The sequence below is a fragment of the Manihot esculenta genome, chromosome 17 (assembly GCF_001659605.2).
Source record: "Manihot esculenta cultivar AM560-2 chromosome 17, M.esculenta_v8, whole genome shotgun sequence".
NCBI classification, from domain to species: domain Eukaryota; kingdom Viridiplantae; phylum Streptophyta; class Magnoliopsida; order Malpighiales; family Euphorbiaceae; genus Manihot; species Manihot esculenta.
Window position 1 is genome coordinate 11,150,879 of NC_035177.2, and position 18,146 is coordinate 11,169,024.

The 18,146-nt window shown below is 33.8% G+C and overlaps 1 protein-coding gene across 3 annotated transcripts; it reads left to right on the forward strand.

Annotated features, from left to right (window-relative positions):
* The first annotated feature begins 1,277 nt into the window (after positions 1–1,277).
* On the forward strand, positions 1,278–17,785 carry LOC110604633 (lon protease homolog 2, peroxisomal). Of its 3 annotated transcripts, none has more exons than XR_006349165.1 (17): positions 1,278–1,592; positions 1,787–1,905; positions 2,012–2,120; positions 2,309–2,478; positions 4,181–4,272; positions 6,784–6,963; positions 7,067–7,150; positions 7,275–7,402; positions 9,360–9,561; positions 9,655–9,861; positions 10,519–10,649; positions 11,142–11,355; positions 12,233–12,532; positions 13,158–13,352; positions 13,882–14,124; positions 14,878–15,029; positions 17,227–17,785. XR_006349165.1 is itself a non-coding variant. In XM_021742891.2 (17 exons), the coding sequence occupies exons 1-17, from the start codon at positions 1,486–1,488 to the stop codon at positions 17,308–17,310; spliced, it is 2,667 nt and encodes an 888-aa protein (XP_021598583.1). In that variant the 5' UTR covers positions 1,280–1,485; the 3' UTR covers positions 17,311–17,785. The 3 variants fall into 3 exon arrangements, 2 of the variants coding, with proteins under 2 accessions (XP_043808280.1, XP_021598583.1); XM_021742891.2 differs by having other exon boundaries at positions 1,280–1,592; positions 14,928–15,029; XM_043952345.1 differs by lacking the exon at positions 12,233–12,532 and having other exon boundaries at positions 14,928–15,029.
* The last annotated feature ends 361 nt before the right edge of the window (positions 17,786–18,146 follow it).

Below are 18,146 nucleotides of genomic sequence, written 5' to 3' on the forward strand. Positions count from 1 at the left end.
TAAAGTTAAAATATTTTATTTAAATTTTAAAATACTAAAATAAAGTGTAAAAAATAAAAAAAATTAAAAATTCAACCGATTAAACTAAATCGAATCGAACTGAATCAGACTGTTCAATTCGATTCGATTTCTGACTAATATCGGTTTGATTTGATTTTTATAAATACTAAAATTTTAATTTTTAATTTATTTGGTTTGATTCGATTTTGAATCAAGCCGACCGAATGCTCATCTCTAATTGCGCTATTAAATTTATTATTAAAAAATTAAATAAATTCAAATTTAATGTGTTAATAATAATATGGAAATAAATTTAGAAAAAATAAATTTTGACCTCACTATATAATTCAAAGTAAATTTAAAATTTTAATATAAAAATATTAAAAGAATTAAGTAATAATTTTTTATAAAAGCAAAATGTGTATACCTATCTTATGGAGGTTTATACAGTTTAAAGGTCAAAAGGAATTTTTCTTTTTGAGTAAATTAATATATATTGGATAGACAAGAATGTTGAACAGATTTGACGTGTATATGAATTTAAGCATGTGAAGTTGAATATCTAATTATTGATTCCACTGGAAGCAAATTTGAAAATTCGTTGCATTTTCCCGTTTTACATTTTGGATTTAAAATTTGATTAAAAATTGTTTGATTTAAAATTTAATAATAATTCAGCAAAAGTCTTAAAAAAATAATTGTTTGATAAAATATGTAATGAAAAAATCAATATTCAGTTTTTCAATTTTAAAAATATTTTATGATAAATAGTAAAAATAAAAATGCAAATTTTTTATAAAATAAAAAAATAAAATATAAAAAACCACAACAAATAACAAACACAATATAACAATTTAAATTTATTTAATTTTTTTTAAAAAATAATACTTTTACATTCGCAAACTCTCTAATAATAAATGTATTTAAATAAACTCTCAATTTTACTATTCCAATCCTCAATTTCCAGTAAAAAAATAATTTAATATGGTATAATTTATTTAACTTTGAATATAAATTATAGACTTACTTGATAAAAAAATTAAAATAAATTTACTTACAAAGTATTTAATTTATTTTTTATCATATAGCTTATAACTGATTCTAAACAGCTAAATTTTATATTTATTAACTCTTAAAAAATAACCGGTATTTTTTAAGCAAATTATATAAGAAAAATATTTTTTTGAAAGGAATAAAAAATAAATTATATAATAGAATGATAAAATTAAAATAATAGGACATTTTTACTCCTGTACAAGTTCTATGTCGTCGTTTCCCCGGAAAGAGAACAAACCAAAACCAACCACCAGACCCACATGATGTGTTTAATCATCTCTCTTCTCTTCTCTGACCTTTCCTTTGTTATTCTTCTTTCTGCTTCCTCCTCTAAAAACTATATATAAGCAGATAAATATACAGTACAGACGCCTCTCTCTTTATCTCTCTCTGTCTCTTGTGTGTATATCTGGTTGAAATTGTTGAGCTATGGCAGAATCGGTAGAGCTACCGAGTCGGTTGGCGATCCTCCCTTTCAGAAACAAGGTCCTTTTACCCGGGGCAATCATTCGGATTCGATGCACTTCTCCTAACAGGTTTCTCTGCCTGTTTTTCTTTTAGAATCAATTGATGAGATTGATTTTGTTTCTTTTTATTTTTTAAAATTTTGAAGTTTGTGTTTATGATTTTGGTTTTGTTAGCTGAATGATGGTTGATGATTAATTAACGGTGAGTTGCGCGTTTTTGTTCGAAACTGATGAAACACGGTGCGTTTTTGACTGGTTTGTAGTGTGAAATTGGTGGAACAAGAACTATGGCAGCGGGAGGAGAAGGGTTTGATAGGCATTTTGCCTGTTAGGGATGCAGCGGCGGAGGAGACTGCGTCCGTGGGCCCCATGTTATCCCATGGTAAGTATTTCCCTTTTCTTCTGTTCTGCTTCCGCCTGTCTTTAAGTATAAAATCGTTCTCCTTCTTTTGTTTGTTTGTTTATTTATAAAAATTGCTCATAATTAGGTGTTGGAAATGATTCTGCGGACAGAAGCTCCAAAATTCAAGTTGGTAACTCCGATAATCTTAAACTTGATGGCAAAAACCAGCAGGAAGTTATTCGTTGGCATAACAGGTTTACTTCTAATCGAATTCTTTTCCTATGTTGCTTTTGGTGGATCTTATTTATTATTATTATTATTATTTTTGGGCAGACGTTTCTCACTTTTCACTTCCACATCTGCTTAGGGAAAAGGGAAAAACTTTGTTCTAGATTTCGGCTCATATTTGTGCTTTTTTTGGGTATTTGTTTTGATTTGTTAGGGGAGTTGCAGCTCGGGCTTTGCATTTGTCGAGAGGAGTGGAGAAACCTAGTGGAAGAGTGACATACATAGTTGTTCTTGAAGGTTTGTGCAGATTCAGTGTCCTGGAGCTTAGCAAAAGAGGGATGTATCACACTGCTAGGATATCTTCACTTGAGATGACAAAGGCTGGTCAGTTTTCAATTAATTATTATTATTATTATTTTTATACAGATGTTGGTGTTACTTCTTCAATCAAGTGTTGGAATGTTAAAGCATTTCCTCAATTCATTGAATTTTTCTTGCAATACTTAATTTGTCTAATTTTTCCGCCTCTAATATCTGAAATGTTAGCTATTTATAAGATGAAATGCATGCTTGCCTGTTTTACGTTTAACATTTGAGAATCATGTAGATTTACATTGTGACCTTCTATGTGAATGAGCTCATGTAGTGATTTCCTTAAGCAGTGATGCTTTGATGTTATGCTCTCTCTCTCTCTCTCCCTCCCTTCCCCCCCCCCCCCCCCCCTGTGTATGTGTGTGCTGTGTTTGTAAATTGTAATAGTCTGTGTTGACCTGACCAATTTCCCTTCTGTTATAAAATCTATTAATGAGAATTTTAACTAGACTGCAATGCCAAGTATAGCTTTTTTTTTTCATCTTCTTCCTTATAATTTTAATTTTTTGAAACTGAGAATTTAATATGAAGCACCTATCCAAGGTTTAATTCCAGACCATTTATTCCAGAGAAAGGATTTCATGTTACCAAGTACTTGAAGTGCATGATTTAGACAAAAGTTTGGTGTTATTGTCTGAAACAAAATTCTGGTATTATTCTCTGCATGCTGACAGTCTTTAAACACAAACCTTGAGTTATAAAGCTCTTATTTGATTGACAGCTGGTTCAATGTATTTTGAAAAAGTATTTTCAAGATGCATCAACCATTATCTTCTAATTATATTATGCAGTTTATCATCCTTCTTGTATTATAATCTATGGTTTTATATTTAGATGAATTAAGCTTGTCTTGATTTGATGCAGGAAAGCCTGCATGACTTAAAATTAATGTTAAAATTTGAGGCCTTGTGAAGGTTAAAATGAGCAGGAATATAGGTGGAGAATTAAGGTTTGTGAAAAAAAAATTTGGGAAAGTGAAATTAAACAAGAGAAGATCTATGGGTTGTAAACAGTAAACTAAAAGTTCTAGAAAGGTATAGGGTTGGAAGTAAATTAGTATGGAAAACATGGTTTTGTGGTTCATTTGCAGGATTGAATTAGGGAAATTGAACTATAGAATAATTTAGGCTTTACAATGAAACTTCCTTAGGCATCAAACTCAAGTTTTCATAGGATAGTTAGGGCTGAATTGCATCACACAATTGGAAGCATAATTGTTAGATTTCATATTGACTTAAAACTTCAAAACAATATTAAAAGCATATGTATTTATAGATTCAAAAAGTAATCCTAAACCTTGAAGCATATGGGCTCCGAAAAAGTAATCCTTACCTTTTAAGTGATCCTTAACTGACAACTGACAAGGACTCTAAATAAAGTCTTCTATATAAATATAGATCTTTTAAGAAAATCTGAATTTCAATATTGGAGCTGTGACTTCAATAGAAGACTAACAACTGACATATTTGAATAGGCACACAAGTAAGACCCTAAAAAATAGAAATTACTTTATAATTTTCTAATGAGCTTTACACTAAAACTGAACCATAATTCCAAACTGCTTGATATTAAACTGAACCATAATTCTAAACTGCTTGATATTTGACTATGAATTTTCTTAAATTCCTTGCCTGCGTCATGATTGAGCACTAAAAAGCTCAAAGAGGCATCCATTGGCATGCTTAGTTGTTTCTTTTTGTCTTATCTTAACCAGAGATGGAGCAAGTGGAGCAAGATCCTGATTTTATATCATTGTCTCGCCAATTTAAGGCAACTGCCTTGGAACTTATTTCAGTCCTTGAACAGGTAATTCTTCTTTTAAATTATTAAGAAAAAAATTGTGTCCCCTCATTTTCTTTCTATCATGCATTTGTAGATTTTCAGTAAGTATGCCATTGTAAGAAATGCTTACCCAAACTCAACTCTGGAAGCAGTTTTAAACAAGCCTGGTAATTTTATTATAATATTTTTTTATGTTTGTTTGATCTGATTGTTACACAATATACATGCACACATAGACCATAAGAAATGCTTACCTGAAACTTGTAGGGAAGTAGTTTTAATTTTATTATAATATTTCTTATGTTTGATTGATCCTATTCATTGTGCGTGCGCACAAACACACACACACACACACACACAGAAGGAGAGGGAGAGTTTTTCCACCTTAAGTATTGTTGCATGCTTCTGTGGCTTGTCCCATGTGCTGTATATAGTGAAGCGGGTTATATTGGCATATTGTTTGCTGTAACTATTATCTTGTTTCTGTTAAGCATCAGGAGCACACATGCACACACATAAAGATTGTAAAGAAATGCATGACCAAAACTTGATTTCTGGAAGCAGTTTTATAAGCCTGGTAATTTTGTTGTAATTTTTCTTATGTTTGTTTGATCCTATTCATTGCACATACAGACACACACATATGTGTGCTTGGAGAGAGAGAGATTATCTATGCCCTTTATTTTCTTGTACACGGCTGATGTGAGACTTATTTCCCAAGCTCCACATTCCCCTTCAAGTGCAACTGGGTTTGACAATTGGACTCATACTTCATAGGCATAGTTGTCACTTGGCATCACATGGGTTGGTCTATCTAACTTGGATATCATGGCTCGATTAGCTTAGATCGCGTGTTTGGCATGCTAGGGCTTAGTGTACCATGCTTTTGTGTCTCAGATCTGAAGCCGTTAGGTCTCACAGTTCTGATACTATGTTAAGATTTATAATGATAGAAGAGAAAGGAGAAAATAACAAGAGTAGATTTACATGGTTTGGCTATTAAGAGCATACATTGAAGGATATAAAACCTCAAAGTGTTGCATTATTTTAGTTACTTGTATTCTTTTTTCTCATTACACATGAGCTTTCATGTTTAAAATTGAACAGACAAGACCTGTTTCATGATACCACAAAATAAAGATTTTTCAATTCTGATAGTCTCTCTTGAATCATGGGATTCTCCAATATGACATCTTGTAGGGAGAGTCCCACTAAGTCCAACAATTTCATTTCTAGACGAATTGTTGTAGTTGCAACAGCTTTCTTGCATGTGCACTATGATAAGTTGAATTAATGATTCGTCGTCTTTCTTTATCTTTTTTCATTATCAATGAATCTAGGATCAGTGTAATCAAGATAGATATAGATGCAACACAGTTGATTTTTAAATTTTAGGTTGCTGTACTCTTTAAGTGATTTGGATTGCCATGTGATTTCTCTCATAAAATCTCTTGAGATTTACATTTTAAATTCTGTTTGGTGACCAGGGATTTCTTGTAGCACGGGTACAAACATAAGTGTTCTTATAGATCTTCCTCATTGTACTTGAGAGGTTTTCGTAATTTATTAATTATATCAAATTTCTTTTCTAGAAATTATAATTCCTTACATAGAGGAGAAAAAAGAGAAGGGCTCCTTGCAACCCAAAATAATGGAAGCAGGGAGCCAATGCCTTTGGAGTTTGGATAGCTTAGAAGTGTCTGATACGCACACACACATTTATCCTACCTAAGCACATTCTTGTCTTATATTGCAAAGGATATGGCAATTACACCATTTTGTTTTATTTTCTTTTTTTTTTTTCAATTCTTTTTGACAAAATGAATATACCATAATTGACTTGCCTAGTTTGGGAGTATTGCTGTGCATATGAAGGTAGAATGTTTAGTCACACAGAGTGCTACTGGAACCACAATTTTGTAATGGTTATTGATAGAGTTAGGAACAAGAGAGAGATAAATTGAAAAGAAAATTGGAGAAATGTAATCTTGTATTGAGTGAACAATGGCAGAAATGCCTTGCAAGATAATGGAAAATTACAAGATATAAACATAAAAGAAATAAATCCCAGGAGAATGGTCTCTCGAACTAGCAAGCTAGCCCCAGCTACACAGCTGCAAAATTAAGATGAAAAATTCCACACCCTTTTGTTAAGCATGCTCCCCTTTATATAAGACTCTTGCTCCTCTATTTTGTTAGCATCTCCACGTGGCAAAGCCTCCTTAAATCACTCTTAACAAAAAAAAACTACTCTGCCAGCTAATGTCCTTGTATGCTACTAGAATCTTCTTTTCTATTCCTTTTAATCCTCTTCTTTCTTTTCTGCAATATACTCTCAATTGTCTTGAGCTTTTATTCCCTTTTTCTGTATCTCTATCAGTTATTCACTTTCATTGATTGGTGAATGAATGAAAAATGAAGGTTACAGAGGATTGTTTTATTCTATTACTACTCAAGAAATGTTATTTATTCCCTATGTGCATGATATCATGTTATCACTTTGCCAATAATTGTTATTTTCATATGTCTCCATAGAAGCAAAAAACTAGTGGAAGGACAAAAGTTCTCTTGGAAACAGTCCCTGTTCACAAGTTGGCAGATATTTTTGTTGCTAGCTTTGAGATGAACTTTGAAGAGCAGCTATCTATGTTAGATTCAGTTGATCTGAAAGTGAGGCTTTCAAAAGCTACAGAGCTAGTTGACAGGCATTTACAGGTGATTACTTTTTCTGTTAATTAACACTTGACCTGTTCACTTCCAGTCATCTTGATGCTTCTTGTGGCCTTTATCGAGTTACATAAATTTCTACCTATGACAGTCAATACGTGTAGCCGAAAAGATATCACAAAAGGTTGAGGGACAATTATCAAAATCACAGAAGGAGTTTCTTCTGCGCCAGCAGGTTTGTGTCATCTGTAGTCTGTTCCTGTTTCTTCTAAATTGTTGCTAATGTAGTGTTCTTTTTTAAACTTCACTTCTGTGACTTATTCCAGTTTTAGGGCTAATCCATTTGAAACATGTTTTAGATGAGAGCTATAAAAGAGGAGCTTGGTGACAATGATGATGATGAAGATGATGTGGCTGCATTAGAAAGAAAGATGCAAAGTGCAGGAATGCCTTCAAATATCTGGAAGCATGCCCAGAGGGAGTTAAGGTATATATTTTTTGAGAAGATAGGAATAAATGGTCGGCTTTGGTTATATGAATAATAGTATTTGATCCTCTATCTGCTGTGTGGGCTTTAGCAGACTGAATATTGTTGTAACTCTTTTTTTTTGGTGAGGCTTATTTGGAGAAACAATGTCAGTCACATTATTCTGGTCAGATTTCTTTAATCTGGAATGAGTCTCATGAAGGTATAAAACACCTCATGCACAAATATTCCATAACTTTTGCACGATAAGAACTGTGCAAAGTATGGTAGTGGAGAGCTATCTCATGTTACTTCCTTTGTGGAATCAAATCTATCTGATTGTGATTGGAAAACCCAGGTCTTATTGAAGACTGTAACCTTGCGTGAAGCCTAGTCAGACCATATTCTACCTTACAGTCCTATTTTTGTCCATCCTATTTGGCTTCTTATCTTTGAATGGTATGTCATAGAGTTGAAATAGGGTTCCAATCCTAATTTTGTGTTGAGAGATATGTTGCAGTCTTTCATCACTTGTTTTGGAATTTGAATACTGGGAGTGGGTGTAAGAGGAATTACCGAATTAGACTTAGTTGTTGATATGATTTCAAACTTGGGGTTTCTGATCAGTATTTTTAGGTCTGATATTTTGGCATTCAGGAGTGTGTTTCTGATTTTAAAGAGAGCTAACTAGCATTAGTAGCTCTTTTGTATTCTGGTGCTTTCTTGTTATATTATATTCTCTTTCCTTTTCATTGTGATAAGGGGAACCCTTCTCGAGTTCTCTCCCTTTATGTTTGTTCTGCTTTGGTACTAAGAGAAATGTTAGGTTATTAAGGAGCTGCTTCCCCCCCCCCCAAAAAAAAAAAAAAAAAAAAACTTTTAAGAAGCTTTATATCATGCTCATCAAACTAGATTCTGATGGTTATAACTTCAAAGTAGCGACCTGAGTGAGTATTTTTAGTACATGTAGGCACTAGTAATTGCCAACCGTGTCTTTTGATGTTTGGGGGGAAGCATGATATGATTAAATCAGTTTCAAACGGTGCAAGTTTGTGAAGGTTAAGAAGTATCAAAGCTAGGCAGGAGTTGGTGATCCTAACTTAGAAACTATCACCTGTTTTAATTTTTTGCCTAGTACAGTAATGCTACTTTGAGGTTCCAAGTTCTAACCCTGCCCTTACCCACAACTGTTTTGAGAGTTGAGTTTCCATTTGTTTCTTGAAAATATTTTTCATGGAGAATATATTTCACATTTCCTGCTGTTCTGTGCATAGAAGAACTGGTTAATGGAAAATGTGTTCTTGGTCTAAGGGAAACCTGAGTCAACTTAATGGATGGTAAGTCACTGGAATTTTCTTGAGAGAGGAAGGAATGTATAAGGAGACTCCTGAAGCACAGACACAGTTACCCATTCGTGTGCCATCCACCATACACTGTCAACTGCTATTGGTGTTATTAGTCTTGCTGCCGGCTGCTGCATCTGTGACAGCCATCGTGATTGCCTTTTTACTTCTGATAATTTCATCCCATAAATATTTGATGAAAAATGAAAAAAAAGTTATTGCACTTTTCTTTTCCTCAATGTGTGATAAGAAGTAATTTTCCATTAATTTTCAATGTTAAACCCAAACAGTGGAAAATAATTCACCAAAGCAACGGAAAATAATTAATTTTTTCCATAGAAATTGCGATTTGCTTTTCCTCCATGTGTGATAGAAGTAATTCCCACTAATTTTTCGATGTTACACCAAAACAGTGGAAAATAAACAATTGGAAATAATTAAAATTTCCAGAGGACTTTTCTAAAGAAATGTTTTCCATAGACGAGTTATTGTCCCACATACCAATGGACTTTTGTCAAACTTAACTGTTGGTTTGCTTTGCACACTGAGCTTTAATCAAGTGGACCTAAATTTTGTATCCTGGATAGCTTGTGAAAATGCGCCTCTGATTTCTGTTATTTTATTTTGCATCACAGGAGGCTTAAGAAAATGCAGCCACAGCAGCCTGGATATAATAGTTCACGAGTTTACTTGGAACTCCTTGCTGATCTGCCCTGGCAAAAGGCTAGTGAAGAAAATGATTTGGACCTAAAAGCTGCAAAAGAACGTCTTGACAGTGACCATTATGGCCTAATCAAGGTCAAGCAACGAATAATCGAATATCTAGCTGTTCGGAAGGTTGTCCTAGTTTCCCCATTTTCATGCCTGAATATACTTAATGCTTTAGGTTTCAGCAGAATATTTATGTGAATTGAAATACTTATGTTGCAGCTTAAACCAGACGCAAGGGGCCCTGTCTTGTGCTTTGTTGGTCCTCCAGGAGTTGGGAAAACATCTTTGGCATCATCTATTGCTGCTGCCCTGGGCAGAAAATTTGTTCGTATATCCCTTGGTGGTGTTAAGGATGAGGCAGATATTAGAGGGCATAGGAGAACGTACATTGGAAGCATGCCAGGGCGTCTTATTGATGGTTTAAAGGTAGAAAGTGTTTTCATGGATGATGCTTTGCACTTTCTTCCTATATATTCTCCTTATATTTCTTCTGTGCCCATTTTTGAAGGCTTATGTAATGTGTATATTGGCTTCTTACATGAGAAATTTAATATGCTTTGTGGAAAATTTAGAATTAAATATTTCTAAATTTTCATAGATGATGCCACTGGAAATAGTTCTTTAACTTTTATCACTTCTGATCTCTTTTTCCTCTCTGGTGCTTGTCCCTTATGACACTCCTTCTTCAGAACATGTATTTGTGTGAACTTGCATTGCCGATAATACTGTAAACTTGTAATTATGTGTACTTCCTGTGTCGCTGGGTGTGCTAATATTGTTTTCCCCCCCTATCATGGACATGCTGTCTTCCATTGAGGATTGTAGCTACCTTGAATAAACCATTCATATGGATCCTTCTTTTTTTCCTTTTCCTTTTCATTATTGTTGGTGTGTAAGAATTGTTGGATCCTGATGCTATCCCATGTGCAAGTAGCTGTGTCAGATTTTACTGACAGGGAGTTGTATATGATAGATATGCATATCATGTGATGATTCTTACTTTTAGGTGTGTTTGTTTACTTGCGAGTACTGACGTATTTGCAGTTGAATTAGATTCCTGACTTCATGTAATTTGGTTTTTAGAGGGTAGGTGTTTGCAATCCGGTTATGCTGCTGGATGAGATTGACAAGACAGGTTCTGATGTGCGTGGGGATCCAGCTTCAGCTCTCTTGGAGGTTCTGGACCCTGAACAGAACAAGACATTCAATGATCAGTATCCTTTTCACTTTAGGATTTCTCTCAACAAAACTGTTTAGGGTAACTGGGGATATGTTCATTTCATTTTCACATGGTTTAACTCATAACTTTTGCCATCCTAGTCTATGGATAGGTGTCATTCAATTCAATTCATTTAGTCCCAGCTACATTTTTACTACATATTTAAAAGTTTTCGTGATTTATATCCTAGACAAATATGCTGCTTTTTTCCCCTTTATTTTACCATAGGAACTATCAAGGAGCTGTGTGGGATTTAAAAAAGAGGATTGATGGGTAAAATTTATTTCATTTGATGGGGAAGGTTTTGAAACATTGGGATGCTTTGATATGGTTAGATCTAAGACCCAATTGATAATATTTCTTTTTAAACATTTAAACAGAGTTTGTTTTAGTTTTTTCTTATGCTGTGTTCATTTGATTTAATTGCTGTAACTTTTTAACAATCTCATATTGTACCAGTAGCCATTCCTTAATTGAAGTTCTATAGCTATTTGAATGTGCCCTTTGACCTTTCAAAGGTGATTTTTGTGGCTACTGCAAATAGGGCAGCGCCTATTCCGCCTCCACTCTTAGACAGGATGGAAGTCATTGAGCTTCCCGGATATACGCCAGAAGAGAAGCTTAGAATAGCCATGCGGCATTTGATCCCACGAGTCCTGGATCAGCATGGATTGAGTTCTGAATTCCTTCAAATTCCAGAGGTAGTTGATTAATAATATTGGATATTTACAAAATAATGTCGTGTTAATTTTTTTAAATATTTTTTCGTGTCCTAGTTAGGGAAATCTTTGCCCCTTATCATGATAAAGTCAAACTCTAAACTAAAACTTGATTATTGGAGTGTAAAGTACTTGCCTGATAGGCCATTGGTTGAAACTCTTAATCTTATATTGTTCTTCATAAACATCTCTTGTATTTTTGAATGTTAAAATCTGTGAAAAGATGCATTCATGTATTGTCTATCAATTGGATCCCTGCATTTTTTTCCTTTCTCTTTTCCTTTGTTCTTTTAATATTTGGCTTCACGTTCCTGTTGGTATGACTTGAATATCCTAGTTTGAGGTGGGACTTATCACAACGGGGGTTTGTACATTGCTAAATTTGGACTAGCTCATCAATGTCTTTCTATTCTTTTAAACTCTTTGAAACCATGGTGCTTTTGGTATTTTGTAAGCTTATCGTCCAGTCCTTGGTTTTTCTGCATGGTTCTTTCAGTCCTTGTATTTTTTCCCCCTAACTTATTAAATTAGTTCAGAATGATTACAATTAATGACAGTTTCTGCCCCTTAAGTTAAATACTCACTAGGACACTAGTCATATGAAAGCTGTAGAATGTCTGACTCCTGTTTGACAATCTGCTTAATATCATTATTCCCAGACCCAAAACACATTCCTTCTTCTTCTTCTTTTCTTTTTTGTTTTTCTCCTTTTTGATTTTCTCTCTTCAAAACCCTTGAATAACTTGAGAAATAAAAAAAAGGCGCTTACTAGAGAACTCTTATTGGATGAGCTATTGTGCATGCTTTGTTGTACACATTTTACTGGAAGTGTATCCTGAATGGCTTTCCAATGTGGTAGGATATGGTGAAACTTGTCATTCAGAGGTACACTAGAGAGGCTGGTGTTCGGAATCTGGAGAGGAACTTAGCTGCTTTGGCTCGAGCTGCTGCTGTAAGGGTTGCAGAGCAAGAACAAGCTGTTCCGTTGAGCAAAGATATGCACCGACTGGCGTCTCCACTGTTGGAAAATAGACTTGCTGATGGAGCTGAAGTGGAAATGGAAGTCATTCCAATGAATGATAACAATCATGAGTTATCTCCATTCAGGGTTGCCTCGCCTTTGGTTGTAGATGAAGCAATGCTGGAGAAAGTACTAGGGGTAAATAATTATTACTTATCAGCTTTTCCTTCTTCAGTGGAATGGTTGTTTGGGGTTCTTCTATCCTCATGTGTTGTTCAATTGTTTCTTAATATGTTCTTGCTTGTAATACTAGTCTGTTTAGCAATTAGCATTTGTTGGTCAACAATTGTGCAGTAGGGTGTTGCAGGAACATCACTTTTAAGAAGTGCTTTGTACTGAAGCACTTGGTTGGCAGGCTCAAACAGAAGACCCTTAATGTCTGTTTGGTTTACATTTCAAAGAAATGAATATTATTAAGGGTTCATTTGAGTGAAAGTTTGTTGTGGACTTTTCTTTTTTAAAATATAAATTCAACACTCTCAATTGAGGATTTCGCAACATGAATTGAGCTAAAAATCTAATTGGTGAATTAGCAGCATCTAATGTCTGTTTTTCTGTGTGTATAGCATGCTATTGTGCACAGCCTAAAACTTCTAGTGGATATGAGCTTATGCCTGTGATTCTATTACATGAATGGTCCTGAACTCAGAACTGTCTTTTTATAGTCAAAATGTTTTTGTTTCTCAATTATTTAAATAGTAGGTTGTGTTTTGTCCTGTTTCTGAACCGATCTACTGTGCTTGTTCATTTGAATTTAATGCAGCCTCCAAGGTTTGATGATAAAGAAGCTGCGGAGCGTGTTGCAAATCCTGGTATATCAGTTGGGCTTGTTTGGACCACCTTTGGTGGAGAAGTTCAGTTTGTGGAGGCAACAGCTATGGTGGGAAAGGGTGAATTACATCTCACTGGGCAACTTGGTGATGTTATTAAAGAATCAGCGCAAATAGCACTGACATGGGTAATTTATGTCCTTTGCTCTCTCAGATAACTAATGCTTAGATAAATTGCTTTATTTTTAAATATTTATTGTGTATGGTGGAATCATATTGCAATTTGCAACTTAATTTGTGTAGAACACTTAGGACGTTGCTTTTCCTAGTAATTTATAAGATGGGTTCAAATCTACTTTATCTATTGCATCTCTTCCAGTTACTTTTTTCTATTGCTTTTCTATCCCATATGAGCCATTTTTTTTTTCAATTTCCTAAATGGAAATGGCAGTACTGTTTTATGTTTAGTTGTTTTATATTCATTTATTTAATACGTCTAATATTCTCTCTATTAAAAGCTAGAGTTTATCTTGAGTGTTCTATTGCCTGTGACCCAATAAATGATTGCTTGTATACATTTAGTTCATGAGGCCAGCACCTGCAGCAATGTGAAATATCTGATTATGAAATGTTCTCTTGAGAAGATGTGTCTGCAGAAAAGCATACCATTTTTTACTCTTGGAAAAGTTAATTTGAAAATGTCTTCTGAAATTGTAGGTACGAGCCAGGGCAACAGATCTTAAGTTAGCTGCTCAAGAAATTAATCTGCTTGAGGGACGGGATATTCATATACATTTCCCTGCTGGGGCTGTACCGAAGGATGGGCCCTCAGCTGGTGTGACACTAGTAACAGCACTTGTTTCACTTTTCAGTCAGAGAAAAGTAAGAGCAGATACAGCAATGACCGGAGAGATGACTTTGAGGGGCCTTGTGCTTCCTGTTGGTGGTATCAAGGATAAGGTAATGTTCACTCACATGCTTAGCTAGTTTTTGTTTATCTGCATAAATAGAGGAATTTGCAATGTTTATGTCAGTCCTGTTCGCTTCAACTCTTGTCATAATTATTATATTTGTAGTCGAATCATTGATAAATTTACTCTTCGTGTTTTGACCTCACAAGCTTCCTGATTTGTATGAATGTTAAGAGTATGTATGTATTATGCATATGTGGTTATGTTATGCTTTGCCCATGATTGTAGGATTGAATTAGTGGCTATAGATTTATTTTTACTACTACATTGGAAATACCACTAAGCAATGGCCATATGGTACTATCTTTGACTGAAGTTGATAAGATTGATACCTTTCCTGCATATTACATTGACTACCATCCAGCTAAGCAGCTGGGAACATGAAAGACGAGGCTGTAGCAATTCTTCCATATCACAGCATAAATTTTAGTCTGGTAGCTTGATGTTGCATTTGTCGCTATACATGAAGATTCTTCAGGTCGTTTTCAACTTCTAGCAAAACGGGAATGTATGGATCATAAATTTTAGTTTGGTAGCTTGATTTTGCATTTGTCGCTACATGAGGTGCATGGCTGAAATGATGGCCTTTAGTGATGCATTCTGTGCCCAGTTTGATGATGATTGTATGCTTAATATATGCTGTGCTTTGTCAACTAATAATTTTTAGCTCTCGAGTTTGTGAGAATCATTGTGTCTCAGCTGTGAAATTTAGCAACTTAAATGTCTGCATTGTTCCTTGTAGAATGGCGAACTTATGCAAAAAATATGGATTCTTATTTTGTTCTCTTCCAGATACTGGCAGCACACCGATACGGTATCCGGAGAGTAATATTACCAGAAAGAAATTTGAAGGATTTGGTTGAAGTGCCGGCAGCTGTTCTTGGAACTCTAGAGGTGATTAATTTCTAATTGTGGCTTGGTCAATTTCGATCTATTTGGCATAGTATTAAAAATTTTCTTCTGAAATTTATTGGGAACTTAGGCTCCATTCATTTGTGAAAAGTTACTTCTATGGAAAATTTTTTTCGAAGATAACATTTTTTAAGAAAATAACTTCTCTTTGGTTGCAATTAGGGGTGTTCGTGTATTGGTCCGGTCCATAAAATCCAACAAATCCAACCCAATCCGAACCAATAAACTTAATGGTTAACTTGGATTGGTTTGGATATTTTATTCAATTTATATATTTTTTGTTGCTTAACCAATAAATAACAATTTTATATCTAATTATACATCCTAATTCTAATTTTACCTTCTCTTTCTTAGTTTTTGTGTTTGGTTTGAATATAATATTAATTAGATTTTTTTTGTATTTCTATTATTATTAGGAATGTAATATCTCAATTCAACTATTTTTATTTTTATTTTTTAATTTTTAAAAAATTAAGATTAGTCACATTTCTAAAAATAAGTTAAAATAATGTACATAAATTATTTTTTTAATTTCTGCAAAATTAAAATTAGTCATATTTCTGAAAAAAAGTTAAATTAATATGTAGAAATTATTTTAATTTTTCAAATCGTGCAAAAGTTAAAAGTAGCTATGATTCTAAAAAAAGAGTTAAAATAATGTGCAAAATATATTTTATTTTTTATTTTTTACAAATTTAAAATTAGTCGCATTTCTGATAAAATTAAAATAATATGTAGAAATTATTTTAATTTTTTTAATTTTTGAAAAGTTAAAATTAAAGTTGTAATTTTTATTTTGAAGTTAACCTTTTTTTAGTTTACAAGTTTTAAAAGTGTATAATTTATAAAATTAATTAGATGTTTTTTTGCTTTTTTATTATTTGACACGTAATATCTAAATTTAATTATTTTATTTTTATGATACTTCCTAATTTATATTTTTCAGTTGTGCTTTTATTATATTGGCAAATTTGCAGTTGAGACCTGAATGATTTTTTATTGAATTTCATAATTAGTATAACATTAATTAATAAAAATTTATTTTAATAATTGATAGGGTATAGGGCTGTTAGATGGTTTGAATGGTTAACCAATGAAATTGGATTGAATTTGGTTACAAAACTAAATATTTATGTGTTATAATGGGTGAAGATGGTTTGGATCCAAACTTAGATCTTGTTGAATCCCATATCGGTTGTGGAAAGGGGTAATGTGCCTCTTATATGGGCCATAGGCACTCCTCCCCCTTGAGCTAGTTTTTGGGGTGAGTTAGGCCTGGTCCAAATTTAACATGATATCAGAGCCTCCCCATCCGATGTTGGGCGCCCCATAAATATGTCACGCACCAGTAAAAATTCTGGGCGTGAGGGGTGTGTTGAATCCCACATCGGTTGTGGAAATGGGTAATGTGCCCCTTATATGGGCCATAGGCACTCCTCCCCTTGATCTAGCTTTTGGGGTGAGTTAGGCCTGGCCCAAATTTAACAGATCTAAACCGACCATTGAACACTCATAGTTGTAAATGCTGAAAAACAAAGGGAATTATTTTTGTGAAATTTCAATGACACCTAAAAATGTTGATTTTCTTTAATTTATAATACTATTTGGATTATAGGAACTTCATATTTCTAACATTTATTGTTGAATAGGAGGAAGAAATGGTAAATTGTAGCCGCTAACATTATTAGCTAGTGGTCAAGGATGACTGCTGGTAATTGTTAAACCAATAGCTGTGTTTATATCATGTCTTTGCAAATTTCTTCACATTTTAATAACTTGGTCAAATTCTAGAAAATGAGTTCCTCTTTTGATAAGAGGCTTTAACAGGAAGCTGGTTTCCTTGAAAAGTTAGTTCTCACCTTGTCAAGAAAATATTTTTCATTGATTATTTTTCTTGAGTTTTCACAATATTAGAAAATGCAAAAAACATTTTCCATGAAATGAATGTAGCCTTAAGGTTTAGATAGATTGTTTGCCATTCTGATATAAAATCCCTTCCCTGACTGTTAAGAGTGGAGGGATTATCCCTTGACCATTATCAAATCCCTTTTCATGATATTTGCCTTGCATGTTTCTGCACTTCAATTTCTTCCATGTCAAATAGAGCTTTGTTAGGACTGTATGAACTGTGTATCGTTGGAACCCCCTACTTATTTTCCAAATTCTTTTATTTTCACAGATTTTACTAGCCAAGCGAATGGAAGATGTGTTGGAGCAGGCATTTGAAGGCGGTTGCCCGTGGAGACAACAGGCGAAGTTATGACAATACTATCCTTTTTAGGTTATCAAATCTATGATGATGGGAGAGAAAGAGAGCGAGCGAGCAAGAAAGAAGAGAGGAGGTTAGCTTGTCATCACATTCATTCAGCTGCTGCCTCGATTAACAATTTCGACCAGTGGTGTTTTCAACAAGAGAGCAGACTTTAACCGGTGCAAGGGGAACTAATCATCTGTCAATATCTCCCCCCACTTCCTGCCATCTGATATAAATTCAATTAGTGTATAATTTAATATTTAATTGAGAGGCAAAGGTTGCCATTTGATTTATGGTGACTTGTTATTTGTAATTTGTTTTTGAGCATTGGGAATTGTGTCTGAGGTCCATATTGTTTTGCTTTGTTTTTTTTCCCACTTGTTTTTAAATGACCCATGACTGTAAATAGGGATTGTAACTACTCGAAGCCAGAGTTGGATTGATCAGGACTTGGAAATGACAATTTGTTAGAAGTTTCAATTGACAGGTGCTTCAAAGGCAATTGTATTTGGTGAAGGTTTAGCATGCGGATTCCCTGCTAGTCGTTCCTCTATTACAAAAATTTCCTCAATCTAATGCAGTGAAGGCCTGGAAGAACTTTACTAGTGTTGACCAGATCTCATTGATAGGTTATTAATATTTTATATTTGAATTTAAGTGGATTAACTTTTACATTTTAAAACAATAATAATTTAATTTCCATCTCAATCAAGCTCTTCTTCAAAGTGAGCAGAATTACATATTAGATAAAGTGCAAATTGAGAGAACTTAAAAAGCAGCCAAAGACAGTGGGACAAGTATTTATGTTTTATTTATTTTTTATGTTATAAATTAAAAAAAATAAT

Bases quoted from the DNA above. Each gene is read 5' to 3' on its own strand.
- LOC110604633 (XM_021742891.2), top strand. From the start codon at position 1,486: ATGGCAGAATCGGTAGAGCTACCGAGTCGGTTGGCGATCCTCCCTTTC. The intron at 4,273-6,783 runs GTAATTCTTCTT...ATGTCTCCATAG, and splicing joins TTATTTCAGTCCTTGAACAG to AAGCAAAAAACTAGTGGAAG. The intron at 9,562-9,654 runs GTTGTCCTAGTT...CTTATGTTGCAG, and splicing joins AATATCTAGCTGTTCGGAAG to CTTAAACCAGACGCAAGGGG.